General features: G+C 36.7%; 3 protein-coding genes and 1 pseudogene across 3 annotated transcripts; 1 reads left to right on the top strand and 3 right to left on the bottom strand.

Moving 5' to 3' along the window:
- Positions 1–54: 54 nt before the first annotated feature.
- On the bottom strand, positions 55–9,585 carry LOC130414421 (interferon-induced GTP-binding protein Mx3-like). The gene is made up of 14 exons (XM_056740302.1): positions 9,439–9,585; positions 8,888–9,086; positions 8,286–8,372; positions 7,980–8,060; positions 4,906–5,060; positions 4,696–4,834; positions 4,390–4,588; positions 3,803–3,881; positions 3,592–3,714; positions 2,128–2,260; positions 1,851–2,003; positions 1,665–1,741; positions 1,349–1,558; positions 55–809 (listed from the first exon to the last, which is right to left on the bottom strand). Exons 2-14 carry the CDS (start codon positions 9,081–9,083, stop codon positions 585–587), a joined length of 1,857 nt encoding a protein of 618 aa, XP_056596280.1. The 5' UTR covers positions 9,084–9,086; positions 9,439–9,585; the 3' UTR covers positions 55–584.
- A 2,930-nt stretch (positions 9,586–12,515) lies between these two features.
- Positions 12,516–15,731, top strand: LOC130414667 (interferon-induced GTP-binding protein Mx2-like; annotated as a pseudogene).
- A 124-nt stretch (positions 15,732–15,855) lies between these two features.
- Positions 15,856–24,182, bottom strand: mxh (myxovirus (influenza virus) resistance H). The gene is made up of 14 exons (XM_056740299.1): positions 24,092–24,182; positions 23,940–23,990; positions 23,666–23,862; positions 20,682–20,819; positions 20,412–20,566; positions 20,170–20,308; positions 19,782–19,980; positions 19,620–19,698; positions 18,408–18,530; positions 18,193–18,325; positions 17,937–18,095; positions 17,769–17,845; positions 17,417–17,674; positions 15,856–17,070 (listed from the first exon to the last, which is right to left on the bottom strand). The coding sequence occupies exons 2-14, from the start codon at positions 23,987–23,989 to the stop codon at positions 16,846–16,848; spliced, it is 1,932 nt and encodes a 643-aa protein (XP_056596277.1). The 5' UTR covers position 23,990; positions 24,092–24,182; the 3' UTR covers positions 15,856–16,845.
- A 968-nt stretch (positions 24,183–25,150) lies between these two features.
- zgc:113426 (uncharacterized protein LOC562128 homolog) lies at positions 25,151–27,664 on the bottom strand. The gene is made up of 4 exons (XM_056740316.1): positions 27,515–27,664; positions 27,148–27,241; positions 26,605–26,698; positions 25,151–26,218 (listed from the first exon to the last, which is right to left on the bottom strand). The coding sequence occupies exons 1-4, from the start codon at positions 27,534–27,536 to the stop codon at positions 25,505–25,507; spliced, it is 924 nt and encodes a 307-aa protein (XP_056596294.1). The 5' UTR covers positions 27,537–27,664; the 3' UTR covers positions 25,151–25,504.
- Between the last annotated feature and the right edge of the window lie 313 nt (positions 27,665–27,977).

The following is a 27,977-nucleotide window of genomic DNA, read 5'->3' as shown; positions in this document are numbered from 1 at the left end:
AATAACCATTTGATGGGTTGAAGGTTGGGGCCACGAAGGAAGGACAAACAACTGTCAAAATGAGAAGATTTTATTTAAAAAAGAAACAGATTAAATAACTAAATCAACATCAAAGATGAATTGCATAAATACTTGGACCAAAATAGGGCAATAAAAGATTTATGTAGTATATATCACAAAGATTATTAGATAAACGTATAATTCAGCAAGCCTATTGCAGCTAAGATGCTCTAGTCATGCAATTACAAAAGATATGGCCATAAATTCCCTTTATAATGCAGATTAATTTGGCTAATTTCATTGCATAACTAACTGTAACAATCGGCCTTAATATGTATTCTTTAAAATATCAGAAAATAAAACATTTAAAAAAGTAAGAGATATCAGGGGATATCTAACAATAGCAGGTGTTTTTTTTTGTTCTCAACCTTTTTGATTGTTTTCAACAATAATCATAGGCACCCTATCACTCATAAAAACTCACAATTTCTACCCATAACATTTTTTAGAGCTTAACATTAATTCATTATAAAATGGCCAAATATATCATATAAAAGAACACGATTAAGATTTTCTTTGTTCCCTCAATTCAGTTTGTTCATTTCTTCCCCAACCATGGTCAAAAGCTCAAGGCGAGTCTGTAACTCTGCGCGTCTTCCTCTGACACTAGGATCCTCAGACAGCATCCCGGTCACATCTGACTCAATCAGCAGATTCAGCATATCAGTCTGCAGGAGCTCAGAAGCTTCTTTTAACATAATATACTGGGCCATCATGGGCACCTGATCAGACATGCGCTTAATCATAATCTACAAAAAAAGATCAATATCAGTTTAAATTTCAGTCCTCGGATGGCTAAATCGTTTGATGCACATCAATCAATCAGTCCTCAATGAACAAAGCTGCATAAAGCACCTTAAGTTTTTCCATTACGTGTTACACTGAAGGGGTGATTTCCCTTAACCAAAGACAATAGGAGAATAACTTAAGTAAAACTTGAGGTTAATTTAAGGGCACACTTAAGGGAAAATACACTTAAGGTGCTTTATGCAACCAGGTCCAGGCGCTTTGGAAAAAAAGGAGAACGCAGTGCAGCTCGCAGCTTGCATTTATGTATGGTTTGTTAGGATCTGACAACCGAGATACAACTATTTAAAATAAGTGCTCCTAAAAAATAAGCTGCCGTAGAGCCCTGAACTGGTCTTTAATCCGGGGTTGTATTTTGTTACATTTTCAGGTTGTGTGCACATGTACCATACTGAATGATGAATTACAGGCAACCTAACAGAACAAAATATATGTATAATATTATTGGTAAATGTGTAAAAACTAGGGCTATGAGGCTCACCTTATTATATGCATTGAGCATATCAGTGAACTTGGTTGCTACATCACAGAAAGGTAACTGAGCATCAGAAAATGTCTCGTTCCCATTCTCATTCAGGGTCTTAAAGTACATTTCATCTTGAGTGAAGATCATGTTTTCGATATTTAACTGCTCCTTGATCCTCTCCTCAGCTTTCCTTTGCTGACTTGATTGACGGTCTTCGATTTTGTCCTGGTTTCAAATGAAAAGGATGAAATAGAAAGTGGATTAATACAGAGGGTTCAAAAAGTGAACCAATGTTGTTTTTTATTTTCCCTCATTCAGGAGCAATACTTACAGTCGTGATTTTTAGGAGATTAGGGTATCTCTGGAAACACTCTTTAGACACATCCGAGAACTGCTTGAGGATAATGCCTAACATGAAACAAGCAATCACAAATGTCTCAAGGCTGACAATTAAATTAATTAAAACTACTAAAACATTTCCACATTTCCAAGACTAAACAAAGATGTGTGATTGTACCTTTTATATTATTGACTAAAGAAATGGCTGGTCCCTCAAGTTGGGCAATATTGCTCTGCAGAATTGTCTCAAAAGGCCTGAAGCTGCTGAAGCCGGCTAGTTCCCGTCCTCTATTCTTTAATATTTGTGCTTTTACATCTGATGGATGGTTAACTGTAAAAATGTATAGATGACATGTTATTTTTTATTTTAATATGAGCACCAAAACAAACACATGCTTCTTACAAACATGTCTAATACAACAGTAAATGTTTCATAAATTGGAATTTATACTGACAGGATGATTTTGTTCTGTTAAGATGATCACTCCACTTCTTGTATTCTTTCCGAAGCTGCATAAACAAACTGTCTGAAATGATCAGATCCCCTGATGATATTTTCTTAATTTTATCATTGAAATCTGTTAAAGTCTGTAAAAAAAGAAATGTGTTGCATTGTAATTATACATGAGACAGTCTAGCCTTATGCAGGATTTCAAAGTTACTTCACCTGCTGCTCATGTCACGTGGTGACAGCAACAGGACACAGCAGAGACATTTCTGACTTTTTTAAACAGACACGGAACCTACTTTTTTATTTTATTTGAGAGAATATGAAGCGTTTATGTAGATTAAAACAGCCCAACAGTACATAAAATGAACCAACCCTAGAAATGAAATGTACATATGTAAAACACAGTAATGCATATGAATAAACAACATCATATATAATATAAAAACACAGACAGGAACAATTTTCTGTAGATGACATACTTTTATTTAACTAAAGTTTTGAATTTATATTTAAAAATATACAGCCGAGGCTGTTAAGGATCCATTTGTTGTAACCTTGTCAGCTTGCAGAAACAAGGTCGCATTATGAGTCTGCCTTTGAAGCAGACTTCGAAATGGGACAGCCTTACCAGCCTTCAGTCGCTCTGCTGTGACGCAAATGGTCTTGAAATGCAGCCTTCGACGCATGCACCCCCTGAATTGGGACACAGTATACTTTGCGGCCTCAAATCACCCACAATCCTTTGCACACGTGCCCAAACAACATTACAATAATTCAGTCGGTACTTTCTTCACATATTTTTTAGGTGATAAAAAACTAAACTTTAGAAATTAGAAAACTTTAGATTTTTTTTAATTCAATTCAATAATATATGATATGGTACACGCCATTATTAAAATGAGATGTTGTATCTGTTAATATTATTTAATGGACCTGAGCTAACATGCACGTTTTATGCATTACTGAAATGAAAATCAACAGTATGTGCTATAGCTGACTATGATTTTATTTATTTTTCTGTGGTCACACTTGACAACTCTCTTTAAAGTAACCGCGGAAATTGAAACAGTAAGGACGTTGCCCTGTGCTCTTACTAGACCGTCTCATTCTAGCGTTTAACGTTAAGGAGGACTCAAACCATCCAACCTTAGAAGGACTGGAAGGACGCAGCCTCCCAAGGATGCGTCCTTGCATTTGAGAAACAGCCACTCACTCACTTATTTCATGACACACACTTTTCTTACATGTACAAACATCTTGTATTTTTTTTAACTAAATATGAACTTGTTTTCTTTGCGGTATTTGAGGTCTAGAACATACAAAGCATCTTTTCTGATCTTTTAATCTGTGAAACACACACTGTTAAATTGTAAATCAAAATAAATAATTTAGAAATGGTCTCTTCATTCTTTCAGTGAGTGTAAATAACAAGACAAAGTCGTAATGATATTCTGAGAAAATGTCTTACCTTAATGAGGTATTGTTTGGCCCCCTGAGGGTCTTGTGGTGGTTCACCCTCAATCATGTTCAGCTCTTTTCTTGTTGCTGATGACTTTCTTTTAATCTCTTCATCCAGCAGTGGCATTAATTTCTGACCAAGAAAAATATTTCTGTTGTCAGGTAAATATTTTAATTTTGAAAAGGCCTTTAGATTAGATTAGGAAATAAAGACTATATACTTTTATATGATTAACCAGATGCTCTGTCAGTTCATAGGCAAGACATGGAATAGTAGCTTTGTTGTCATTCAAAAGCTGTCTGTAGAAAAAGTAAAAATAGATAGATACTTATTAATGAAAATTGTATCAGCTTACTGTGTTAACCCTATGAACAGTACAAAAACAAAAATAAATGCACGATTAACACAAAAATCTAAATTCTTTCGTCATTTACTCACACTCCAAACAATTGTTTTTACCTCTCCAGAACACAATAAAGATATTTTTAGCAACTTTGTAACCAACATTTTGTATTGGAAAGAGAAAAACCGGGTTTTGAACGACATGAATGGCATAATTTACCTCATATCGTTTGCATTGTGAAGAACATGCTGCCATATCTGAAGCAATCTGTGTTTATACACAACATAATGCTTTCTAAATAAGCTTACATTTTTTCCCATCAACCATTATTCCTTCAAAGTGATGATAAAACATCCTGTCATAAGTTACAAGGTGAGTAAATGATGTGTGAGTAAATGATGAATCGTGTCATTTGTGGAGTCAAAATGGTAAGCAGATTTTTCATATTTTCTTAAGATTTTAACCTGAAATGTTTATGTTTTTTGAAGAAATCTCTCTCCATTTCTAAAGCCTCCTCCAGATAAATATTCTCATCAATCTGTTGTTGACCTCTACATTTAACCATGATGTAGCCTTTGTGAAGAGGGATGACTTTGTTCTGGGCAATGGCCAGAATCCTTTTCTCTGTCCCTTTGTCTATGAGGTCCGGCTTGGTCAAAACAGCTGCGAGAATCACAAGGCATCTTTTGTAAAATGTATATTCAACATGAACTGGTGCTACCAATATTTGGTAAGATGTTGTGTGATGATTACAGTAACGGCTACATTACCAAGAGTTCTTGTCCCCTCTGGATCTACTTCCTGTGCCATTTTCAATGCTTCTGTTGTTGCAATGTCATTATTGCATGGAACCACTACCATGTTTAAAGTTTCAGGATTCCTAATGAATTTCATGATCAGAGTTTTGATCTACAAGACACAGATACATAGTTTTAAAACTGCATGTACAGTACAAAACTTGAAAAGCTGAAAATACCAACTTGGGTTCCAATATCTGATGGTTGTCCTTCTAAAGGAACTCTTGCAATTCCAGGTAAATCAATCAGCGTGAGGTCACACACATCCGGTGATCTGATTTCCAAAATAATACTTTCCTCGGAGATTCCTGCCCCATCTCCAGCCAGTTTATTCTGGGCTGTTAAACACATACACAGTATTATAAACTATATGTTTTCCAAAAACTGAATTACATTTGTTAACAATGTCAACCAACTTGTGTGTTTGTTTTGTTTTTAACAATTGTTTTTAATATTCTGATAATAAAGTGTCAGTTGTGCTGAAACAAAGGGTGAATTCAGATAGATTGGGAAACTTATTGAAAAAAGTTCCCAATCTCCCTGTATTAATTCTATTAAGTAACATCTAGTAATGTCATAATTAAATAAACATGCGGTTCTTATGCTTTTTGGGTTTCTATTCTTACATTTGCTGACTGTATGTTACAATAAAAGTACAAATTAAAAGAGCAATTCCAAGCAAACATCAACCTTACCATGAAAAACCTTAATGATCTCATGTGAAAAATCCAAAGCAGGAGATTTTTCATACCTAGTTCATAATTGTCATTGTCACTAAAAATATAATAAATATGTTCCTGTTGGGCCTGTTTTGTGCATTTGAATTCACATAAATCCTACAAATTATATCATCTCTCAAACATGTGTCCTCTTTAGTGATATTGATAGCACATGTTTATTTACTAAATATCTTAGATATTTTAGTTTATAATGTATATAAACTGATAATTTTCTTATGGACTCAACAGAGATAGATCAAAAATAGATCAATGTAAGTTCAATATATTGGTAATACGATTTTTTATTCTTTCCCTCAGAAAATGCCTGTAAGTTTTGTTTAACTTTTGTACCTGACATTTTAAGAGCCATTTCGGATAGCTACACCCTTTGTTTGGAACTCCTGCTAGCAGAGTTACTGCTCAAACACAGGAAGCTGTTTCCTGTTTTTATCCTTATTTACAACTACATAAGAATGTTCTCTTATACCTACACTATTGAAAAGCATGTGTTAATTAATTTGTAGTTTAATTGGTTATTATGCTGTTTAACACATTTGTCATTATGTGTCAACTTGTCTCCAAAGTCATGGGAGACTAGTTTATCTGACACATGTGATGTAATAAAATACATTTTCTAACTAATTTATAATGTTAAACAAATCATTCCTTTATTGTCTTTTATTTTATTTGAAGAAAACAATATTTGATTATTATACAGAAATAGTAACATGAAAGACTTGTATGCCACTACTAAAAAGTTAGCTGGAAAGTTTAGTAAACCAGAAAGACCAGTAAAAGACCAGAAGGGAAAACAGATAAATGATGATGAAGGACAAGGTTAAATGTCAAACGTTAAATGATTGGCTAAAGGGTACACCAATGATTTTAAACTTCAGACATCTGCCCCGTCCCACCCCACGAGAAAGTAACCGCTTGTCAATTATGCCCTTCCAGACTCTGTCTACGATGCAAAGCGAAGTAGCAGACTACCAAAACATCACCCATTGTGCTGGATAGGGAACCACTGGAGGAGGTGGACAATTTAACATATGTGACATATGTTAAACTTGTATTTATGTTCTTGTGGCAGGTAATCGACCGTGAGGTGGCTGCCGGTCTTATACTTCCTTGTTATTGTTTGTTTATTTTGATTTAACTTTATTCAATGTTCGCCGGTTCCGGCCTCCTTCCTTCACTACTTTTAACTGTGTGTCATTGGTGCCGAAACCAGGGAGGAAGGAGAGACATGCTGTCGGAGAGCCCTCACTGCTGAGGGGCATCACGGTGCTGAGGAGTTTGGGCAGCACGGATGAGCGACGTCCGCCAGCGGCTGCCCGAGGCGGTGGTGCTGGAACGAGATGAATCTGCTGGGACGGAGAGCTCGTGCTCCTGGGCCCAGGTGGGGTGGCGGCCGTCCCGTGAGCCGGAATCCTGCTGCCAACAGACAGAGGAGGAATCGAGGATCGAGCCATCCACCGAGCGTCCAGTACCACCGCATGGCACCGCGAGGAAGAGCCTCTCGGCTGGCTGAGGACCTATCGACAGTGTTTCGGGAACCGGACCAGATTTTACTCCCTCTCTTGTCACTGTTGCTCCTTGTGCTACCGTCTCCTTTTCTCTCGTCTCGCCAGTCCATACCCCCAGGTGCTCTCGGGAAGCACGCTTCCGTCGGGGTAATGACGCGGGGCCGGTGACGCGAGTGATAATGAGTGTCAGCTGCACGTTGCATCGGCTCCGTATATCTCACAATGGAAGCATAAAATGGCAAGCAGCAGAGTGTACGACGAGAGAGGACCGGGACCGGACATATGTTAAATTTGTATTTATGTTCTTGTGGCCTCAAAACAGTTGCCGCAGAGAATTGGAAGCCAATGTCAATAGTACTGGCCACATTTTGGGACAGCTGGAGAGACTGGCCCAGGACCGGGATGCCTGGAGAATCCTTGTCAGTAGCCTATATCCCAGTAGTTGTAACAGCCGAAAGTAGAGTAAGAAATGTTTAGACCAATGAGCTAAGGTTTAACCTTTTCAAAAATAATGACCTTGTGCTTCCTGCTTTATATTATTAGGATTACAGGATTGTAGAAGTCTTTGCTTCTGTCCTCTGTTCTTCCTTGAGCTCAGTGGCTGCCTCAAGGAATCAACAATTCCTGATCAAATTATCTAACATTCTCTGTACTTGTCACTGTAGTTTGGACTTTTTTTTTTTGAGGTCCTGTTTCCTGTCCTGTTTATTGGTTCCTTGTTGATTGTCTCATAGGTGTGTCTTGTTAGCCCTCTGAGTTTGTGTATTTATACCCATGTTTCCTTTTTCTCTATAGTGTCCATTGTTGTTAATGTTATGTTGGTGTCTGTATTGTTTATTTTTTAATGTTTTGTTATTACCCTATGGATTATATTTAAAATTAAAACTGCAGTTGGACCCAATCTCTGTCTTCCCTTGGTCTACCGTAACCATAGTTTATATTTCTGCAAATGTCACATCCATAATGTTAGAGATGCCCAAAAGAAAAGAGATTGCAATGTAGTTGGACTAACCTTCTTGAATATGTGTTCCAATTAATGAAGGATCATTAAAAGTAATTGTGTTCCGATTGTATGCGTCCCTTAAGCCATGACCTGCAACATCACATGCATGATGTACATCAAATACTTCATGATATTTGCTGATGTAAAACATCAATGATTAATGAATGATTCCTATTAAAGAGATAAACTCTTTGCTAAATAGCCATCTCTGGATAACTTTGTTGGCATGATTTAGAAGTGATTTACATTATATAGCATTTCACTTTAAATAGAAAACAGCTTTACCAACTGACGAATTCACAAATGCTGCCTTACTTGGTCGGTAAGATAGAGTGGCCTTCCAGATGATTTCATCTGTTATTTTCCTCAACCTCAGCTCTAGTGGACATCTGGTGACAATTCCTATATGCTCAACACAATTCATTTATAAGTTGATTGTACTACTGAAAAACTACAAGTGAATTATAGTTTGAATCAGGGGCCAGTTGCATAAACTGCTTATAGCTTTAGAAGTTAGTCATCAATTTTTTTTCAAGATTGATCATAACTTCTTTAAATCATTTCCATAGGTAAATCGGGCTGATTGGAAAAGGATACTGAGACTCTTAACTAATTGCTAGTCAGTTAGAGTTGTTAAGATGCAGTCTTAACCTAGCGGCTAGGTTTATGCAACTGGACCCAGAAATATTATTATTTTATCTTCATTAAATAAAAACAACCATTGAAAACAACTTCAACAACCACATTTTTTTATTAAACAAGTTATAATAAGTAAAAACATGAAATGCCATCCTGTACTTGCATGAAGCTGAAAAACAAAGTAAATTGTTAAAAACTTCACTTGAGCTTTATACTGGGACACAGCAGATGTTTAAAATAACACTTTAATACCCAAAAGCAAAGAAAATAGACCTCACCAGTCCCTCTTGGAAGTGCAACTCCAGACAATGCCTCCAGCACAGAACTTTTTCCAGTACTCTGGTCTCCGATCACAACAATAGTTGGTAGTGCGATGTTGAAATCTTTTTCAACTCCAATTGACCGCAAAAGATCAATTATTTCAATATATGGACGAATGTTCTCATTCAAATGATGGTGAAGCTCTCCCTCCATTTTCTAAATGCAAAGATGCACATTTTTATTAGAGCATGACCCAAAATAATATCTAACTACATATATAAAATAAATTAATACAGTTGTCTGAAAAATGTGTTTTAAAAATTACTTTTATAGTAACCTTTCATTTTAAGAACTATAATGTCTTAAATATTATTATGAGCGTTTCTCTGTATGAAAACCAAACGTATAAAAGTATATTTGCCTGAAGAAAATTATTAAAAGCAGTAAAAATGTATCAGCTAAATTACACAAGTTTAAACAGGGTCAGATGAGTGAAATACATATCAGCGGTGAATTTACAATATTCACATAAAAAATTAAAACAACACACTAAAACTTAATACAATACCCGTAAATAATCTAAAGATCCAAGCAGGTTGAAAGTCCAAATGTGGTAGTGTCCACCAGTGTACAGATCTGCTGGGTTGGGTTTCCTGAAACCTTCGTATATACGTCGTTCTTAAGAATACATCGCTACCACTCTTGTTTCATAATTTAAGAATGACGTAGCGTTAAGACTACGTGTAAAAATACGTGTTATTTCATGCAAGATCCGGAATGTTATCATGTAGATTGTAGCAGGACTGGTCTGACCAGGGCTGGTTTCCCAGCTGCTGCAATCTGCATGATAATATTCCAGATCCTGAAATAACACGTATTTTTAAAGCCCAGCCTGCGTCTTAACGCTACGTCATTCTTAAGTTATAAGTTAAGTGATATTGTTAAGAACGACTTATTACTACGAAGGTTTCAGGAAACCCAGCCCAGCAGACCTGTAAACTGGTGGAGACGAAAATTGGCTGAGACGATTTTTGGATTGAGCCGAAAATAGAGTAGATGGACGAACCGTAATTGAGATCTACGCAGTTACTCAAAAGTTACGATGCAGCAAACTTTTCAAAGTTGACCCAAAAATGTATTGGAGTCTATAACTCGGCCAATATTTGATTCATCGATACGACACGTGTCAACTACACCTCGTATTCAAAAGAGATTTAAGGCGTAAATGTTTAGCCATAACAATGGCAAAAATATGTAGCCTAATTCATGTGAATTGCTGTAAATGGCAGATCATAATCCTACCTTTAAGATGAAGTATTCAAAATTGTATTTATGACTGTATGATAAACGCGAGAAATTGATGCTATTATTGACACTACTCTTTATTATTTATGCCCAAAATTTTTTTTTTGGTCAGAAACCTTTTTTTTTTTTTTTTTTTTTAATTGTTTGAGAAACCTTTTTTTCCAACCAGAAAGTTAAAACAGACAATAATATTTAATTGCGTGATCAGTGCAAAAATCAGGGCTGCGTTTCCCGATAACGTTGTCTCTTAGCGTGCTACGAAGAGTCAAAAGGTAAATCTTAACCACAGCAGGCCTACAGGTGTGTTCCCCGAACTATACTATGCTGTCCAGCGCGGTGGTGCTGAATTAATGGATATCGATCGTTTGACGATCTTATCCACAATGCATGTACTGTTTCACTGCATTATATAAGAAAAAAGACGAACTTTAAATAGATGAAATTGCATTTACTAGGGCTCATAGAATCTCGCAAACTAAATCCAACCCTGGATGCTAAACCACAACCAAAATGTAACCTATCATGCCTCAACCTGCACACTGACACTGGTCTTTGAAAAAGACATTTATAACAGGGGTTCCCTAACTCTGGGTCATAAGGAGGGCCGCGGGAAGTCACTTGGCCTTTGCCATGCCATAATTGTGCTCCCCTATAATAAGGTATTTTTATATTGCAATTAAATGTAATCATTCATAATAAGAAAAATAAAAAGCAAAGGGAGTGAATGTGTTTTTTTTGGACAAAGGCGTCTGCCAAATGCTTAAATGTAAACATATAATCAACAGGTAATAGCAGGAAAAACACATAGAGCTGAATTTAGGGGCTGCTCCGTTGAGTTTGTCTTGACAAAGCTAGACCATCCAGCAAGATCCAAATGCTGCTGAATATGCTGCATGTTAACTTTTCTATAATTATAGTTGCATCATGAATTGTAGCCAGGTTTTCACGGATTAAATCCATTCACTTAGGCCCGGTTTCATAGACACGATTTATAGTTTAAACCAGGACTATGCCTTACTTGAATTAAGATGTTTATATCGCTTTTATTAAAATGAAGAATACATTACTTGTGTGTATCTTGAGAAATAACAATGGCACAGATATATTTAAAGATATTTATGGGAAAGTTATTTTCAGTTTAGACAGGTCACGCATCCATTTTAGTCTGGGACTAGCCTTAAACCTGAAACCGGGCCTAAATTACTCCACGTACAGCGCTGTCTTTGATTTAGTTAAATATATGGCTGTATCGCTGCAGTTTGACTTGATATTATTAAAAGCTAACAACCTTCAGTGTAAAGACAATTATATTCTTTGCATGAAAGCACATCAATACTGGTGTATTTTACTTTAAATTTTAGTTCTATAGATTGCGATGTAAAGAAAGTTCACTTCTGTCTGCCCAATTACGAGTTCGCTGTTTTCCCCCAGATGATGTTCGCACCTCGCCTGACTACGAGCTCACTTCACTCCCACGGACCCAGTTTGCATCTCGCCCGACCTTCGCCTGTTTGACACTGATTCTAGCCTACTCCCGTTCTTAATTGGCCTTAAACCATACTGAAGTGTAGCCTATTGGTTCTGATTGCCGCGATCCGGAAAACGCGGACTAAAGCGCTGAATGCTGATATAAAACGAAAATGTGGATGATGAATGTAGTAGAGTAGGCGGGGCGAGACCGTGGTTCGAGTCCGGTGAGTAATTGTGAATGAGCGCCAGCTGTGCGCACACCGGGCTCGAATCATGTAGGAGATAGGGAGCATATAAAAGGAACGAGCGACCGGACCGTCGAGGAGAGAGGACCGGGCCCGAACTTGTGTTTGTGTTTGTATTTGTATTTATGTTTTGTTCGCCGGCGGTCGTCCGTGAGGGGCCGCCGGCTGTTATATTACTTTATTAAATGTTTTGAATGTTTGCCGGTTCCCGACTCCTTCCTACCCTTTTATGGAGATGTATTACAATGAACTAAAGGTGAATACAGTTATGTCAACAATTATTTGTTGATGAATATGAATATTTTTATATTTATAATTCAATGCATCAAAAACGGATTGACATTAGCCTAGTCTTGCGTAGCGACCTTCATACTGAAGGTCTGGAATTTAACGCTGTTTATTTTTGAAAGGCCAGCCCAAGAGGCCATATGACTGACAGGTAAAGCAACCAATCACGTTCCGTTTTGTGCCGCGTCATGTTTAGAGGCGTGGAAATGTCCGCGCAGTACAAAAACCGATGTACATTCACGAACGTGTCAAAAGTTAACGGAAACAACATGTCATGGTTCTGCCACTTCGGTTCAGGCTTTCCAGTCTTTGGGCAGGATCATGACAGTACCACGTCATGATCACGTCGTGCAGCCGACCACAAGCGAGTGGTCCGGAACAGGAAGAGACAACGGAGGAGGGCGCGGAGTCTGATGCAGCCTGTCTCCATTCCGATGCAGCCGGCGTCCTAGCCGATGCAGCCGGCGTCCCAGCCAGTGCAGCCAACAATCTAGTCGGCATTCCAGCTGACTGAGACTAACATTAGCCTATCTGGTGGCAGAATGAGCTGTAAATGCAGTGAATGCATCTTGAGCAAACAGAAAAAACGAAGCTGAGAAGGTCTCAGCTTCTAGATTCACAAAACTTGTGTCCTTGAAGAGTTTGCGCAGATTTCTGAATTATTGTTCAAAACATTGAGCCGACTTAAATCCCAGCATAATGCTTGAATTTACTCAACAAGAACATGTATAATAATCTTAGCATCGTAACCACTTGCGTGTTCAGCCTATATATTTTATACATTTGCTTATTTGGGCAGTCTGCTTTACTAGCGGCTTTTTCATTTACTCTGAGATCAAATGCGTTCTTCTGTGGCTGCATAAGCATTTGTATTTAAAACACACGCAGGATATAATGGCCATGTACACACAGTTATTTAGTATTTTTATTAGTTTTACACTTTACAACAGAAACCAAACAAACTTAAAATGAAGGCTCTAATAAGCGTTTAAATGCGTCATTAACAGCTATTTACAAAACAAGTTAGAAAAACAAGTCTGCCCACATATTCACAGATTTACGTTGGTCTTAACTTTGTTTCAAGGTCATGAAGTGAATCATACTTATGAAGAATAAGGCCCAACACACTAGCATGTCAGTGTGGAATGTTGTGATGCAGCTAGAACAAAGAATGTGAGGACACCTAAAGATTGAATGGGTTGCACCATAAAATATTAGTCTTAAATCTACTTTCAATAAAGGTACAAAAGGCCTGGCTGTCTTAAATAGGGAGTATCAAGCCGGGTCGCAAATCTCTCACTTATGCACTATTCTACGCCATTTTGTAGTGTAAATAGTGTGAGTAGTGCGTTCCCATTGACAATCTTCAAAAATAAGTGCACTGTAAGCACCCGGATGATGCACTTTTTGACCATATATATGAAGTGTGGAACTGTGGACCGTACATTGTTTTATATTGTTATATGTGGTCTACTTATGACGTTTGCGTGGTTCTTACATCCAAAAACATCAAAATCAATAAGTCATTGGTTATTTTCTACACTGGTTTTGAGGCCAGCTCTGCAAACACTCGGTTTTAATGGGCGTGCCGCATTGAAGACACTTGGAAGTAAACGCCCACCGCTATGATTGGATAGCAGTTTGCATAGTTGGAGGCTTCTGTGAATTAGGTTTGAGATGTAATGTTAGGTTTCACATAAGCACCATTCACAGTTTTCGGAGGGCATCAGTATTATCTGGAGACATCCTGTGATTTATAAATGACTTCCCCACATCAGTATTTCACGTGGGGAAGTCATGGATTGTACGCAATCGTACACGTTTTTACTGATTTATTTCCATGATGTGATGACAAGGCTTTCCGTATGGTTTGTATAGACTATTCTAGTTTGCTTTTAATGATATATGATCGTACCTGTCAGGATTTGAGACCAGTGATCCCGAAACGGACAAAAGATCACCGCGATCGCAGGTCTCAAATTTTATGAGAGATTCCATGATAAATAAACAATTGGGACTCCCTGCAACTTATGGATATCACCCTGCACCCAAAATAATACCAAAACACATCAAAGCAGCCTCCATTATTCGTAAATCGTGTATAAAACCTTGAAAAATTGTATACGAGCCCACGAAATCACAGATTTGGCCACTCGCAGGGGCTTACGATCACAGACAACCTCTGCAATTAATACAAATGACTAGAGGTCCGAATAGTGCTCAGGGCACATAATAAACTGGCTGGAGAAGGAGCTGGAATCTCAGATGAACTCATCACCTTAGAGATCATATCACCTGATGTGTGTGACCACACACTGATCGACTTACCTGGAATTGCCAAAGTTCCTGTAAAAGGACAACCACCGGATTTTGGAAACCAAGTTTGTATTTATCCTTTTTTAAAAGCAGATATTTGTATCCTGCACACACAGTTTTAATGACTTTGTGTCTTGTAGATCAAAGCTCTGATCCTACATTTTATTAGAAGGCCTGAAACTATAAACATGGTTGTAATCATATGTTACGTTGATGTCGCAACAACAGAAGCATTGCAAAATGGCACAGGATCAATATCCTGAGGGTACAAGGACTATTGGTAACGTAACAAATAATCATCACACAAGGTTTACCATAAATCTGTAGCACCTGTCCAAATCTTTACCTTTTCCTTATCACAGCTGTTTTGACCAAACCCGACCTCATAGACAGGGAAACAGAGAGAGACATTCTGGCTATCGCTCAGAACCAATTAATCCCTCTTCACATAGGTTGCATCATGGTTAAATGTAGAGGTCAACAACAGATTGTTGAGGATATTCATCTGGAGGAGGCTTTAAAAATGGAGAGCGATTTCTTTGAAAATCATGAACATTTCAGGTTACGATCTAAATTAAATATTAATTTAGAGGTACCATCACACATCGTTATGTTAGGGCCGTTATTCCAAAGAGTATATTGTAAAACAACAAGAAGAAAAGAACACAGCTGAAAGTTTTAATAGTAATTCATTTTTGAATCATCAGCCATTTGTTGTTGGTTGTTTGTTTCATGTTCTTCCTCATTAGGCACATCCTTAAACAGTTCTTGACCCCAGGCTAATGAGTGTTTCCAAAGATACCCTGCTCTTCTAAAAATCACCATGGTAAATATTACGCCGACACGAGGGCAATTAAACACAACATTCATTCATTCTTCAAACTAATAGTCTAAAGAAATGTCTTTGACCATTTAGTATTCTGGACCATAGCAATCTATTTTATATAAAGATTTGTTCAGTAATGACTGATGGTTTGTGTGCATATTCAACTTGTAATGTTTAAGGTATTTGAACATTTAAAGATGTAAACTGTTTTTGATCTTTATTTAGTTTTAGATCATGGTTCGGCGCATGTCTGACCAGATTCCCATGCTGATGAAGTATTTCATGTTGAAAGAGGCTTCTGAGCTCCTGCGTAATAATATGCTGACTTTGCTGGAGGCGTCAGATGTGCGTGAGATTCTGTCTGAGGATTCTGACGTCAGTAGAAAACGCTTAGTTACAGGCACACCTTAAACGTTTGAGCACTGCTCAGGAAAAAATTTGCACATTTATTTGAGGGATCTACAGATGGAACTACAGATAAAAAAAATGATATGTGAAAATACATAATGAATGTGAGCACTTTTTACAAGTCATATAAATGATGTTATGATTTTATTGAGGAAAGCATATAAATAGTTTAAAACAGCAGTAGATTTTTGCCTGCAACCACTCACATTTTTTGTGCTGCCTTGTTTGCACAGAACGTTTGTTTTCATTGGGTTTATTTCTGAAAGTTGGATGTACATTTAAACGCATTTAATTTAACAATAAGTCATGCAATGATATTAACCAATTGAATCTCTGCATTTGAATAGATTTTAAAAAGGAAATTATAGCCAAATAGTGGATACTAAGTTACTGAATTTAAACAATCTGCTGAAGAGACATCTCAAGCATGTGTAGAATAACTAATATGCAGTTTGCTGTTAAGCCTCCAAAAGTGGTGTCTTGAAAGATCATTGAGCCAAGCATCTTGTTTTAGATTAAAAATATGTACAACCTATTTCATAAATAATTGTCAAGTAAACAAGTTTATAAGGTGAAACAACCCAGGTTAATTTATAAACCATCAGCTGGGTTTATCCCGTTTGACCCAACACTGGGTTGTTTCAGCCCAAAAGTTTCAACCAATTATTGGGTCAAATATGAACATTATATATGGGTTAATGTTAAGTCACATACTTTACAGATTTCTTTTACAAACAACTGCTTAACTGGTTCTGGTATAACTTGCAAAACAAGTCTTGTTTTGGCATGCAACCTAGACAATGTACAGCTAAAAAAACACTATGTTTTTTTCCACAATTACCTACACAAACAAGATTAACCGCTATGACAACAGTAACACATATCATTTTGTCCGATCGTGTTTATTCAGCAGGTAAACAAATAAATATCATTCATGTTTTGATCTGTTGCCATTTAAAATGATTACATAGACAATCAGATTATAATCAATTATCTTGATGAGGGTTTTTTATCAGTTTTGATCAGTTTAAATGTGGTTAAATGTATTCATTTATATATACATGTTTGCCTTTTAACTAAGGCAGTAAAGTCCAGCATGACTTTATGATTTCTTGTCTCAGAGGTATACACTGACCCTTTCCTGTGCCATACGCAGTCGGTCCATGCGCTGATATAACTCTATTCTTTGTCTCCCAGCATCTGAGTCCTCCACCAACAGCTTGACAACATCAGCTCCATCCCGCAGGTCCATGGCATGAGCTCGCAGCATCACTGCTGCTTCTTTCAGTATAAAGAGCAGAATCACCATGGGAATGTAGTCGGCCAAACGCTGATACACAATCTGTTTTTAGTGAGAGAACACGATTTTCAGTACACTTATAAAAAATATGTATAGGTCCGGTTTCACAGACAAGGCTTAAAGCTAATCCCAGACTAAAGTGAATGTTTGACCTGTCTTAACTAAATATAACTTGCTCAGAAATATCTTTAAATATCTCAGTGCCGTTTTGTCTCAAGATCCACGGCAGAAATGTTTTCTTCAAAGGCATTTTTATAAAAGCGACATTAATGTCTTAAAGGCATAGTCCTGGCTTAAACTAAGCCCTGTCTGTGAAACCAGGCCGTAGTCTTGTAAACGTAGTAAATAAGTTGCTAAAATTTAAATAAAGGATGGGTTTAATTTCCACCTCATAATAGATGATTAGTTTCTCAGGTGTCAATTTTCTGGTGTCAAAAACCGCACAGTTATTGGGCGAGGTTGCGTTCACACCCATATCCAAAGAAATGGATTCATACTCTTGTCTTCTTTCCACAAACTTGAAATCCACAATTTTCTGATTAAAAATGGGATCCTGTGTGTACACAAGTTTCTCCATGTTAATGTACTCGTGGATCCTCTTCTCCACTTTTGATTCTTGCTTTGTCTGAATGTCGTCAATCTTGTTCTAAGGGAGTGTTGGCATAAAATATGTTATCATGGCATGTGAAGATATTTGTCAGTTGTGGTTATGTAAAAAGTTGTTTGGAATTTTGACTTACAAGTATTAAGTGTCTCAGATGAGGGAAGTTTGGGAAACACACCTCACACATTACCCTAAATTCTTTCTGTACGACACCTATAGAATTAAAACAAATAAGCACCATTATTGTAAATACTTTTAAATCTAATCCTTTATGATTAAAAAACATCCAGGTCTACGCATCTACCTCGAACAAGTCTCATGGTCTCCTGAGCTGGTTGTTTAAGGTTTCCAACATGTGTTTTCACCATTGATTCATACACACAGTAGTCACTGAAGGTCACCAGTTCTCTCCCGCGATGGGCTACGTCATAATTTTCTGTCATGTCCTTTACTGACTCCCTGACTGAAGTAAAACAAACACACATTAGTCAACTCAAATTATGAGGTTAAATATCATTCAAGGATGCTGCATTTTGTTATGGTGTAAGAATATGACATACACAATGCTTTGGAGTCACTCAGCAGGCATTCCCATTTCTGGAAAATGGGTCGAAGCAGTGAGTAGAGATTTCCACTGCTTGATTCTCCTGTTCTGCACAAGTCACTTATATGGTCACTAAACTCCAACATTTTCTAAACATATAAAGAAGCAGAAGTTTATTTTGCTCTGGCTACTATTAGACGTAACAAAGTGACTAGCGGTTTGTGTGCTCACCTTGCTAAAATATGGTCCAATGCGCTCTGGCTCTAAAGGAGGACCATCATCATAATTCTTCATCTCAACCCTCACGGCAGTCAAATTAATATGAATTTGATCACTTAAAGAAGGTAGAGAAGCCTGTAAAGAAGTATTTTGAAAGTATATACTGTTTAGATTTTGTGTCGGCAGATTTGGAATTGTTCTTAAAGGAACTACATTGCGACTTTAGCAGCATCTAGTGGTGAGTTGGCAAATTGCCATCAATGGCTCACTCCATCCCTCCCGCCTTCCGAAGGACCATTGTGGCTGACAAAGGACTTATTCTGGGATCACCTCAACAGTAAATTAAGTGATTTGCCCTAGTCAAGTACGTATAAAGTCAATGCAAAGGCAAGAATAGGCGCAAACTTGTGGCATACGATGCAAATGACACGAATCATTAAAAAAAATATTTTCGCGAGAAATTTGCTTGAAGAGTTAATTGACCCCTACTGTTGGACATGTTCGTATGCGTGAAGAACCTCCCCGCCATGTGATGTTTTTTCCGTCACCCATACGAAAATAACAAACTTTTCCCGCTAGTAATAAAGAGCATGGAACACGATTGTTCGCCTTTGGTGCGCACCCAGCATAAGATGTCGTCAAGTTTTTACTCCTTTGCTGAAGGAGATAACATATTTACGAAAAAAGCTCAGAAACAACATGGTGAGTTCCACACAGGGACCTGTGTTGATAGAAATAGCTCATTTTAAGGTAATAAACATAACCTTCATTTTGTAGGGTTACATCTCTGAACGCAAACAGTATCTCCCAGAAGTGAGTGGACCCCTCACATTTTAGTAAATATTTTATTATATCACGTGACACCGGGGAGGGAAAATGGCTAATTGCGCCCACAAACTTTTGTTGCAAGCGGTTTAGACATTAATGGTTGCATGTTGAGTTATTTTGAGGGGACAGCAAATTAACACTGTTAGACAAGCTGTACTACTCACTACTGTACGTTGTAGCATTGTGTAATTTTTTCAGTGTTTTCACATGAAAAGATATAATAAAATATTTCCCAAAATGTGAGGGATGTACTCACTTCTCTGAGATAGTTATGTTTGTTATATTGCGTTTCTGTCAATAAATCCTCCAAAAAGTTACAAACTGGACCTCTAACATTTTCACAGGTTTATTCACAATATCTTTTGCAATGCATTTTTTTGAAACAAACAGACTTGCCTTGATATGTTGAACTAGTTCTTTTGTGAGTCTGGTGGCGAGGCAAGGTATTGTGGCTCTCTGCTCTTCAAGAAGATAACTGATGAAAGAAACACTCCTCAATGGACTCCATCATTACATAAAATAATTGATTAATATATACATAATAAATCCACATTATACCTGAACTGTGGGTGGATCGCAAAGAACTCTTTCTCCTGTCTCGTAGCTTCGCCCAAAGAAACATTGTCGTTGATGTCACTCTGGCCTCTACATCTGACCATGGTGTAGCCCTTCTTAAGAGGAACGACTTTACCCTGGAGAACTTGTAAGACGTCAGCCTCTGCTCCTTTATCGATCAGGTCTGGCTTTGTCAATATTGCTGAAGAAAAAAAAAATTGGAACAAAGACATTAATAATTCATGTGCAGTTCAACCTCATTTATACGGATTTCAGAAGTCACTTTATTGTGACAAAAAATATTTCACCTAAAAATTGGAAATTTAGGATTGCAGTTTTATTAGTTTCTTATTAAAATGGTCGTTGAAATATTTATATGAAAAAGTTATACCTAATGTCCTTGAGCCGCTTGGATCCACACCCTGCGCCATTCTAAGAGCTTCTGTGGTTGCAACGTCAACATTGCATGGAACAACAACCAAATTGATGGTTTCTTTTCTCTCAATAAATTTCGCAATAAGGCGTCTAATCTGCAATACCCAAACATTATGTTGTCAGGTCATTCTAAAAAATGTGTGTATGTTGTTTACAACTAAGATATGGAAATTTGTATATTCGACAATCATAAGTCACCTGGTCTCCAATGTCTTCAGGTTGACCTTGCACAGGTACTCTTGTTATACCGGGTAGATCGATCAGTGTGAGGTCACACACGTCCGGTGACGTAATTTCTAAACTGATGAGATCATCACAGATTCCCACTCCATCCCCAGCAAGCATATTCTGTGCTGTAAAGACATTACAATACAGATACACACTAAAACATTAACTTCACATTAGGTTTCAGTCATCATTGATGCAACTTAAATGTTTGACAAGTATTTGTAGATAATGAGTCCTGACCTTTTCTGACGAAACCTTCAACTAGTTTGGGATCATGAAACGTCTCTCTGACTTCTTTGTAGGAAATTACAGCCGTCCATTGTGTTCCAATATTCATTTTTCTGAGTTTAAGCTCCAGCGGACAGCGAGTGACGATACCTGAATGAACCAAACTGGGTGTGTTTACATTTTACAAACATATTTATTTAGTATTGAATTCAAATCGTTTAGTGTGTGTAGCCTATGCAGCCAAAAATCAAGTGCAAAAAATGTGAATAACCTTAAATGACACAAAAAATTTTAGATCCTTCAGGAAATTTTAGGTTTGCTGTAATACATATACTAAGTTTCTGGCATATAAATCACACCTAAGATTTCAATATTTAATATTAAAATCTTTAAAAAATAAATAATAAAACAAATATCTTTTGGGAAAAAAAGAAGATATATGATGCTAGAGTTTTCTCACAATTCATTTTACATTTATTAGCCAGTTTTTTTGTTATGATCAATCAGCAAGATGATTTTAATAGATGATGAGTAAACTCACATACCACAATAAGGTGATATATATGTGTTTAATTTGACACTTAATTTATTGGTTTACAATATACATATTTGTCTTTTCGTGAATGTTTTACTTCAAAAGGTGTGTTAAAAATAAACTAAAATATATCAAATTAACAGCACACAGTTATTTGTATTTCATTTATGACAATCATACATTTTAAGACCAGGGGTGTAGGATATTCCAGAAAGCAGGGTTAACTTATCGACAGCTAAACCCTGAACTCTCAATCGACAAACCCAAACATTGCTTACTCAGGGTAGTTTAATCAACCTTCCCAAAGATACCCGAGGTAACACACGGTCACAGAAACAACATGAAGACATTGTCAATAGCTGTGTCTCGTTTCGACGCATCCTTGTGTCCTCCAGGTCTCATCGTCTAAAAAGCAGTGATTCTCATCCGATGGGCCGCGGAGCGCCACCTGGTGGGCCATATAGACAGTGGTAGACTACCACCAAATTAATTTGAAATTATTTTTAAATTGACACAGTTTGTTATTTTCTAATGCTTTACTTAGTCTTATGACTTTAAATGTTAAAGAAACGCGTCATAGAAACACTAAAGTGGACTCAAGAAGCATAATCTAAAAATATATATTTGAATGTCGCAACACCAAATACGTCACACGAAATTCAAATATATATCGTGTTACAGTAAATGATGTTACTATAAAATGTGTCGTTCTCTGAAAAGAAAAGTTATGTGCAAGCAAAAGCATCGAAGTGTGTGGTGAGAAAATACGTATCAGAATACATTAAATTAGTTTTTATAAGAGCTAGAATGTCCCCCTCTTGTGTGTCTGATCTGTAACAGGTATATAAGCATTGATCTGGTGTTGTACTTTTCATTTGTTATTGAGTTATTTTCATTCTTTTTTTATGGTTTTAAAACAGTGGGTCTCATTAACTATTTTTTTCTGAATAGGCTATAAGAGAAAAGATAGGTTCATCTCAGGTTAATCATACACTTTAAATATATATATATATTTCATATATATTTTCATCTATTTGGGTGACTTGACTAAGTCTGCTACAGTGGCATAACAGATTAACAGCAGAGTATAATATGTAATTGAATATTTTGTGTTCATACTATCATATTTGGAAAGGTGGTCCTTGGAATGTTTTTGAACAGTCCTTGGTGGGCCATGAGTTGCAAAAGGTTGAGAACCTCTGGTCTAAAGGATGCTGTATACTGAGGATTCTCAACTTAGAATGAAACGAGACGTCCTTAGTAGGACATACTGGCAGATAAGGGAAAAGGATGTACCATGTTGCTATGACACTACATTGCACTTGCATTCTTGTCAAATTAATTTAAATGATGTTAAGAGGTTAAAAGTTGGTTACTTTCTACCCTGGTCCCTAAACAATGCCAAAAGAGTTAAACAAAAGTAGGATTGTTTGCCTTTTGCATTTTAAAACGCTATAAAATCACTAAACTACATATGCCTGCAAGGACTAAATAAATGTGACACAAATTATAAACTTTCGGCATATCTTGAAAGACTAATTGTAATTTGGAGAAAGGCCTTTCAGTAACTGTAAGAGGAGGCTGATGATCAGAAGACATTTTTAAGGGAATACAGTCAGTATGAAAAACCTTAAGTCTAAATTTTTTATGGATTTTGTTTGTAAATGGATTTAAAATTATAATAGGAATTTCAATATGTGAACAATATACCAAGGTGATCCCATTGGGGGTCACCTAAAAAAGATTTGGAATCCTGCAAGCCTGGGAATCGCAAACTTTGAGTTTTAAATCTGGCTCTCTAACCATAAGTCCACAACTATCTTTCACCCAGTTCATCAAATATTGCATAATAAGTGGACGAGAGTAATGATAGGCATTCCTCTGGAGTTAAAATACTTCACTATTAACATCCTTTAACTGTTGGAAATTGAAAGAAGTGTTTATTTATCCAGTGATATTTAGAGATGTTTTAATAAACCTAATTCAAAGTTTATACAATATTTTATATAAATAGATAACGTACATCTTACATTATTTATTTAAAGATTACTTCATTTAAAAAGGTTAAATAATAAAGTAAATAAAAAATTAGTTGTGAATGCTGAATTGCGATGGGTGAGATTGGAAATGTAATTTTATTATTGCTGTAAATTATAATATATTATATGTTATCTCTAATCTCTACGTAATATCTTGACGCTAATCAAAAACACACACATGCACAGACAACCCCTCTATAGTTTAGTAAAATTTCCTTAAAATGAACTAACCCTGGAACATAACCTGCTCCGGAGCAGGTTATCTTCAGAAAGTAAGCTGATGTGGTTACTTACATACCCTGAAAGTTATCTCCGTTTTTGGAAGCGAAAGTTGGGGTTATCCGCTAACTAACTCTTAAATTTACCCAGGTATGTCACATAACCAGCTTTCTGGAATACACCCCATGAATATAATAACTCACCACTTCCACGAGGTAAAGCCACTCCTGACAGAGCCTCCAGAACAGAGCTTTTCCCCGAGCTCTGGTCTCCCACCACCGCAATGGAGGGCAATGCAAGTTCCTTCTCAATGCCAATTTCCCTCATGAAGTCAATCATCTCGATGTAGGGCCGAACCTGCGCTTCCCACTGTTTTAGAAATATCCCGCTGTTCTCTGGACTGAATGGATTGAATAACACTTATTAACAATTTGTTCAAATGTTTTCAATACGATTGGAATAGAAAGTTGTCCTTACCTGTTTTCTTCTAAAGATTCAAAGTCCAACATTTCCGGTGAGCCCTCCATACTGAAAAGAAATACATATTATTGGGTACATTTATATTGCATGTTGTATTGTATTGTGTGCATATAAATCTGCTAATAATAAAATTCCTTAAAAGAACCTACTTCTGGTTCAGATGAGCACAAGATCAAATATTTCAGAAGTCAATTAAAGATTATGTTGTCCAGATGTACAGTTCTGGCAAATCAGTCTCGGTTGCATCATCTACACCTTTTATATGGCAGATCTTTGTGGTGCCAAGGTCACGGGGTGTTCCAAGAAGAACAATAGTCAAGCACTCATAAGCAGTTTTTAGTTAAATTAATAGGAAATGGTCAGCAGTTGGCAACGCTTAACTGACCTTGAGTTGATAATAAGAAAAGAAAAAATGCAAATATATGGGATGTGGAGAAATGCTTAGGACAGCTTTTGACAGGAACTAACTCGTTTCTGCCACAGTGAGTGCATGCAGCTGTTGTTGTGTGTGATGAGACTTCAAATGTGAAGTTTAATGTTTGATTAATAGCTCATATTTCAACAAAATCGGATTTCATTACGATTGAAAACGTCGATGTCTTACATATTTAAGATTAATATGGTTTTATGGATGAGGAAATAGATTCTGACCAAAGCCTTACTGTAAAAACTATTTATATATGCATATGAAAATGTTGTGCGCAGTTTCAGTAAATCATTTGCATTGTTAAAATAAACTATATTTACAATCATTTACAAGCATAATTTATTGTAAGCACGAACATACTTTTACTCAGAAACCTCAACATTTTCCATTTGTTGGTCGAATTTTGCCCAAATAATAACTAAATTAAATAAATAAAATGTCCAAAATTGTATTGTTACCTCCTTTAAACAATGTGCAATACCATTCATTTTTTTATATTTTGATGTCACAAACTATATATCAAAGCTATGAATACATTGTCACAGCCTATGAGCTATGTTGTTAAATCCAATAAAATTATTTGAACAGATTATCAATCCTAACAAAATAAGATATATATTCTACAAATGCACTGCATTAAAATATTTTAAAGTACTTTTCATACACAGTCTATCATATATAATATTCCTTTATGGTTATTATAGTATTCATCATTATATAACAACAATGTTAATACTTTTTAATGCTGTTGAAAAACAAAAATTCAATCGTTACATCCCCACCTTTTAAACCTGCACTTTATTAATTTTTTGTTGAACAAAAAAACAAAAAAGAAAAATGTTTAATTCTAAACAACAACTGAAGTTCAACTTAACTTGAAGTTCATTCAGATGGAATGCTTTACAGATAACAGCTTACTGTTGACCAGAATTGTGAAAAAAATGTTCAACAGTTCAACAAAATTAAAGTTTTGAAGCAGGTGCTACTGCAATTTCCACTTTGCACTACTCCTGAAAAGTGTCCACTTCGTAAAGACAAATATACTTTGAAATGCTTGAAGGTGCAGTACTTTTTTCATTTCAAGTACCACCTTACCATGAACCAAATGCACAGAATGACTCTGTGGACCGTGATCTCAAAATCTCTCGATTAATTTTTCAAACAAAAATATTAACCGCTTCCTATCCTCCACATGAGGAGAGCCCGGCTGGACGTGTCCGTTTGACCCTAAACTCATGGTGGTAAAAGTCTCTCTGTCCCTTTCAAGAGCCGCCCTATCCCGCTCTAGTCTCGCTCTGTCCTGTTCCAGAGACGCTCTTTCTCTGTCAATCGCAGCCCTGTCCTTTTCCAGCTGTAATCGGTCTCTCTCCAAAGCTGCTTTCTCCCTCGCTGCAACAGATCTCTCTCGCTCGAGAAGCAGTCGCTCTCGGTCCAGATCTGTATGTTCCTTCTCTAGAAGCAGTCTCTCTTTCTTGAGCTTTGCTCTCTCAATGTGTAGCTCATCCTGATTCTCTGGAGGACTCCTAATGTTTTCCACCGGCCTAAATTTCTCAGGTTCCACTGGTTCTGATAAGGTTACTGCATCCTGCACGATTTCTTGAGTGTTGACCTCAATTACAGAATGTGTCAGTAATTCTAGAATATCACTCCCCATTTCAACCTGATACATCTTCTTGCTGGGCTGGGCTGCACATTCAGATTCAGATTCGTTGGCTAGGTTGCTCATCAGGGTTGGTTGTGGAGAGTCGACCTCACTAGGATCTCCATCAACAGCCTTTTCCATTAGTCTGAACCATCGCCAGGAGTCAGGTTTTACTGTTTCGACGTCTTGTGCGAGAGCTTTTAAAACCTAGAGAAAAGTATGGATAGAAACCTAAATTAAGGGCTAGTTGTCCAAATTTAGTTTTGCATTTTCTGAAGATAATTAGTAGAGTTTGCCTATTTGGATTCCATACTTAATGCGACTCAGTCAATGAAACATAACTCATGTCAATGATGATGTATTCACTCCGATCAGATCCCTTAATATAAGCTACAATAGTAATTCTTGAGTGCTTTAAACAGCAGCTGATCATGTACAAAGGAAAAAAGGAAATTATTTGTTGCCTTGATTAGGGCCTTTCAAATACTCCAGCCAACAAATGTTTGACAAATCAAGATGAAAACACAATAATGGCAGATCAATAACATAAATATCTATACATAAATAAAACAGACACCATTAGCTCATCTTACCGAGTATTTGCATTTTAAATTTTCCCACTTTTTCTTCGCCCTTTGAGCAGTAATATTTCCACCCAAGTCCGATGTAGTTTCATTTATGAATAGCCTACAGTAAAAAAGTTAAGAAAATAAGTTGATCAAAATAGAAAACCACAACAACCTCAAACAACACAAAAAGCATAGCCTTAAGGCTGAAAAAAACGACAAGACTTTCGCTCACATTTGGCCCAGGTTTTCAGTCTGGACTTGAGCAGAAAGTCTGCACCAGTCTGCAGAATTGATAATTTAGTGTTTCTATATGATACTTTCAAAAAGTCTGCAAGTGTATGATGTCTAGTTTTTAAAAAACCTGTTCAGATAATAAAAGTCTTGTAGTTTATTCCAGCCATTAGGAAGATAAAATATAGTCTGACTACAAATAACATGGATAAACTACGGTCATTGTGGGACCATAGTAAATGTGTGATAACTATGGTTTTGTTACAAATACAAACCAAAAACCATCGTTGCTAAGGTTAAATCATGCTTCATTTGGAGGGTAATTTAGATACATACTCCCATCCATTTTTGCATGTGTTTCTCCAGCCTGAGAATAAATATCCATGAGCCATACGCCATCTGATCAACGTCTCTGTGTCCTTGTAAGACCCTATAACACGTATGAGAAACAAATAGTTCAATATTCATTTCAATTAGAGTTTTATGGTGTGATCGTTAACACGCAAGACATTTACAGCATGTTTAAATAGTTTAAAAAAAAACATGCATTTATCATCAAAAAGCAGATGCATGTAACTAGCGCAATATGAGTTTAAAATGATTATAAACTTAAAAATAAACTTAATACGGCCTTAGAGAAAAATGTAACAGACACGTTTGAAAGTTTCCCACGCGTGCAGACATTATATAGGTTGACACTAACAATGTTGAGGCATCTCCGCCATTGGCAAAGGCGAAACAGATGCGATATCTCCAAAATCGATATTATGAAATAAAACGGAATATCATATTTTTTTCCTTTTTCTTGAACTTCTTCCACGACTGTTTGTATCTCTGCAACGCAGCGATTTTTTTCGCTGGCCAGTTTCTAACAGAAGGTCAACAAAGACGCGACCCCTAGCGGCCTGGAGAAAAGCTGCCTGAAACATGTTCACTTAAACACACATTTAAAATCTACCATCATTTGTTCACCCTCAGTTGCGTTCAAAACTAGTATATGACCTTTGGTTCTGTGGCACAGAAAACAAGATATTTTGAGACATTTGGTTTTGTGTCCATACAATGGAAGTCAATGGGGTTGTGTTGTGTTGTTTAGGTCCCAATATTCGTCAAAATATCTTCTTTTGTGTTCTGCAGAATAAAGGGATGCAGGTTTAGGTTCACAT

This window comes from Triplophysa dalaica, chromosome 24 (genome assembly GCF_015846415.1).
Source record: "Triplophysa dalaica isolate WHDGS20190420 chromosome 24, ASM1584641v1, whole genome shotgun sequence".
Lineage (NCBI taxonomy): Eukaryota > Metazoa > Chordata > Actinopteri > Cypriniformes > Nemacheilidae > Triplophysa > Triplophysa dalaica.
The sequence above is the reverse complement of the archived record's forward strand: the minus strand, read 5'-3'. Positions and strand labels throughout refer to the sequence as shown.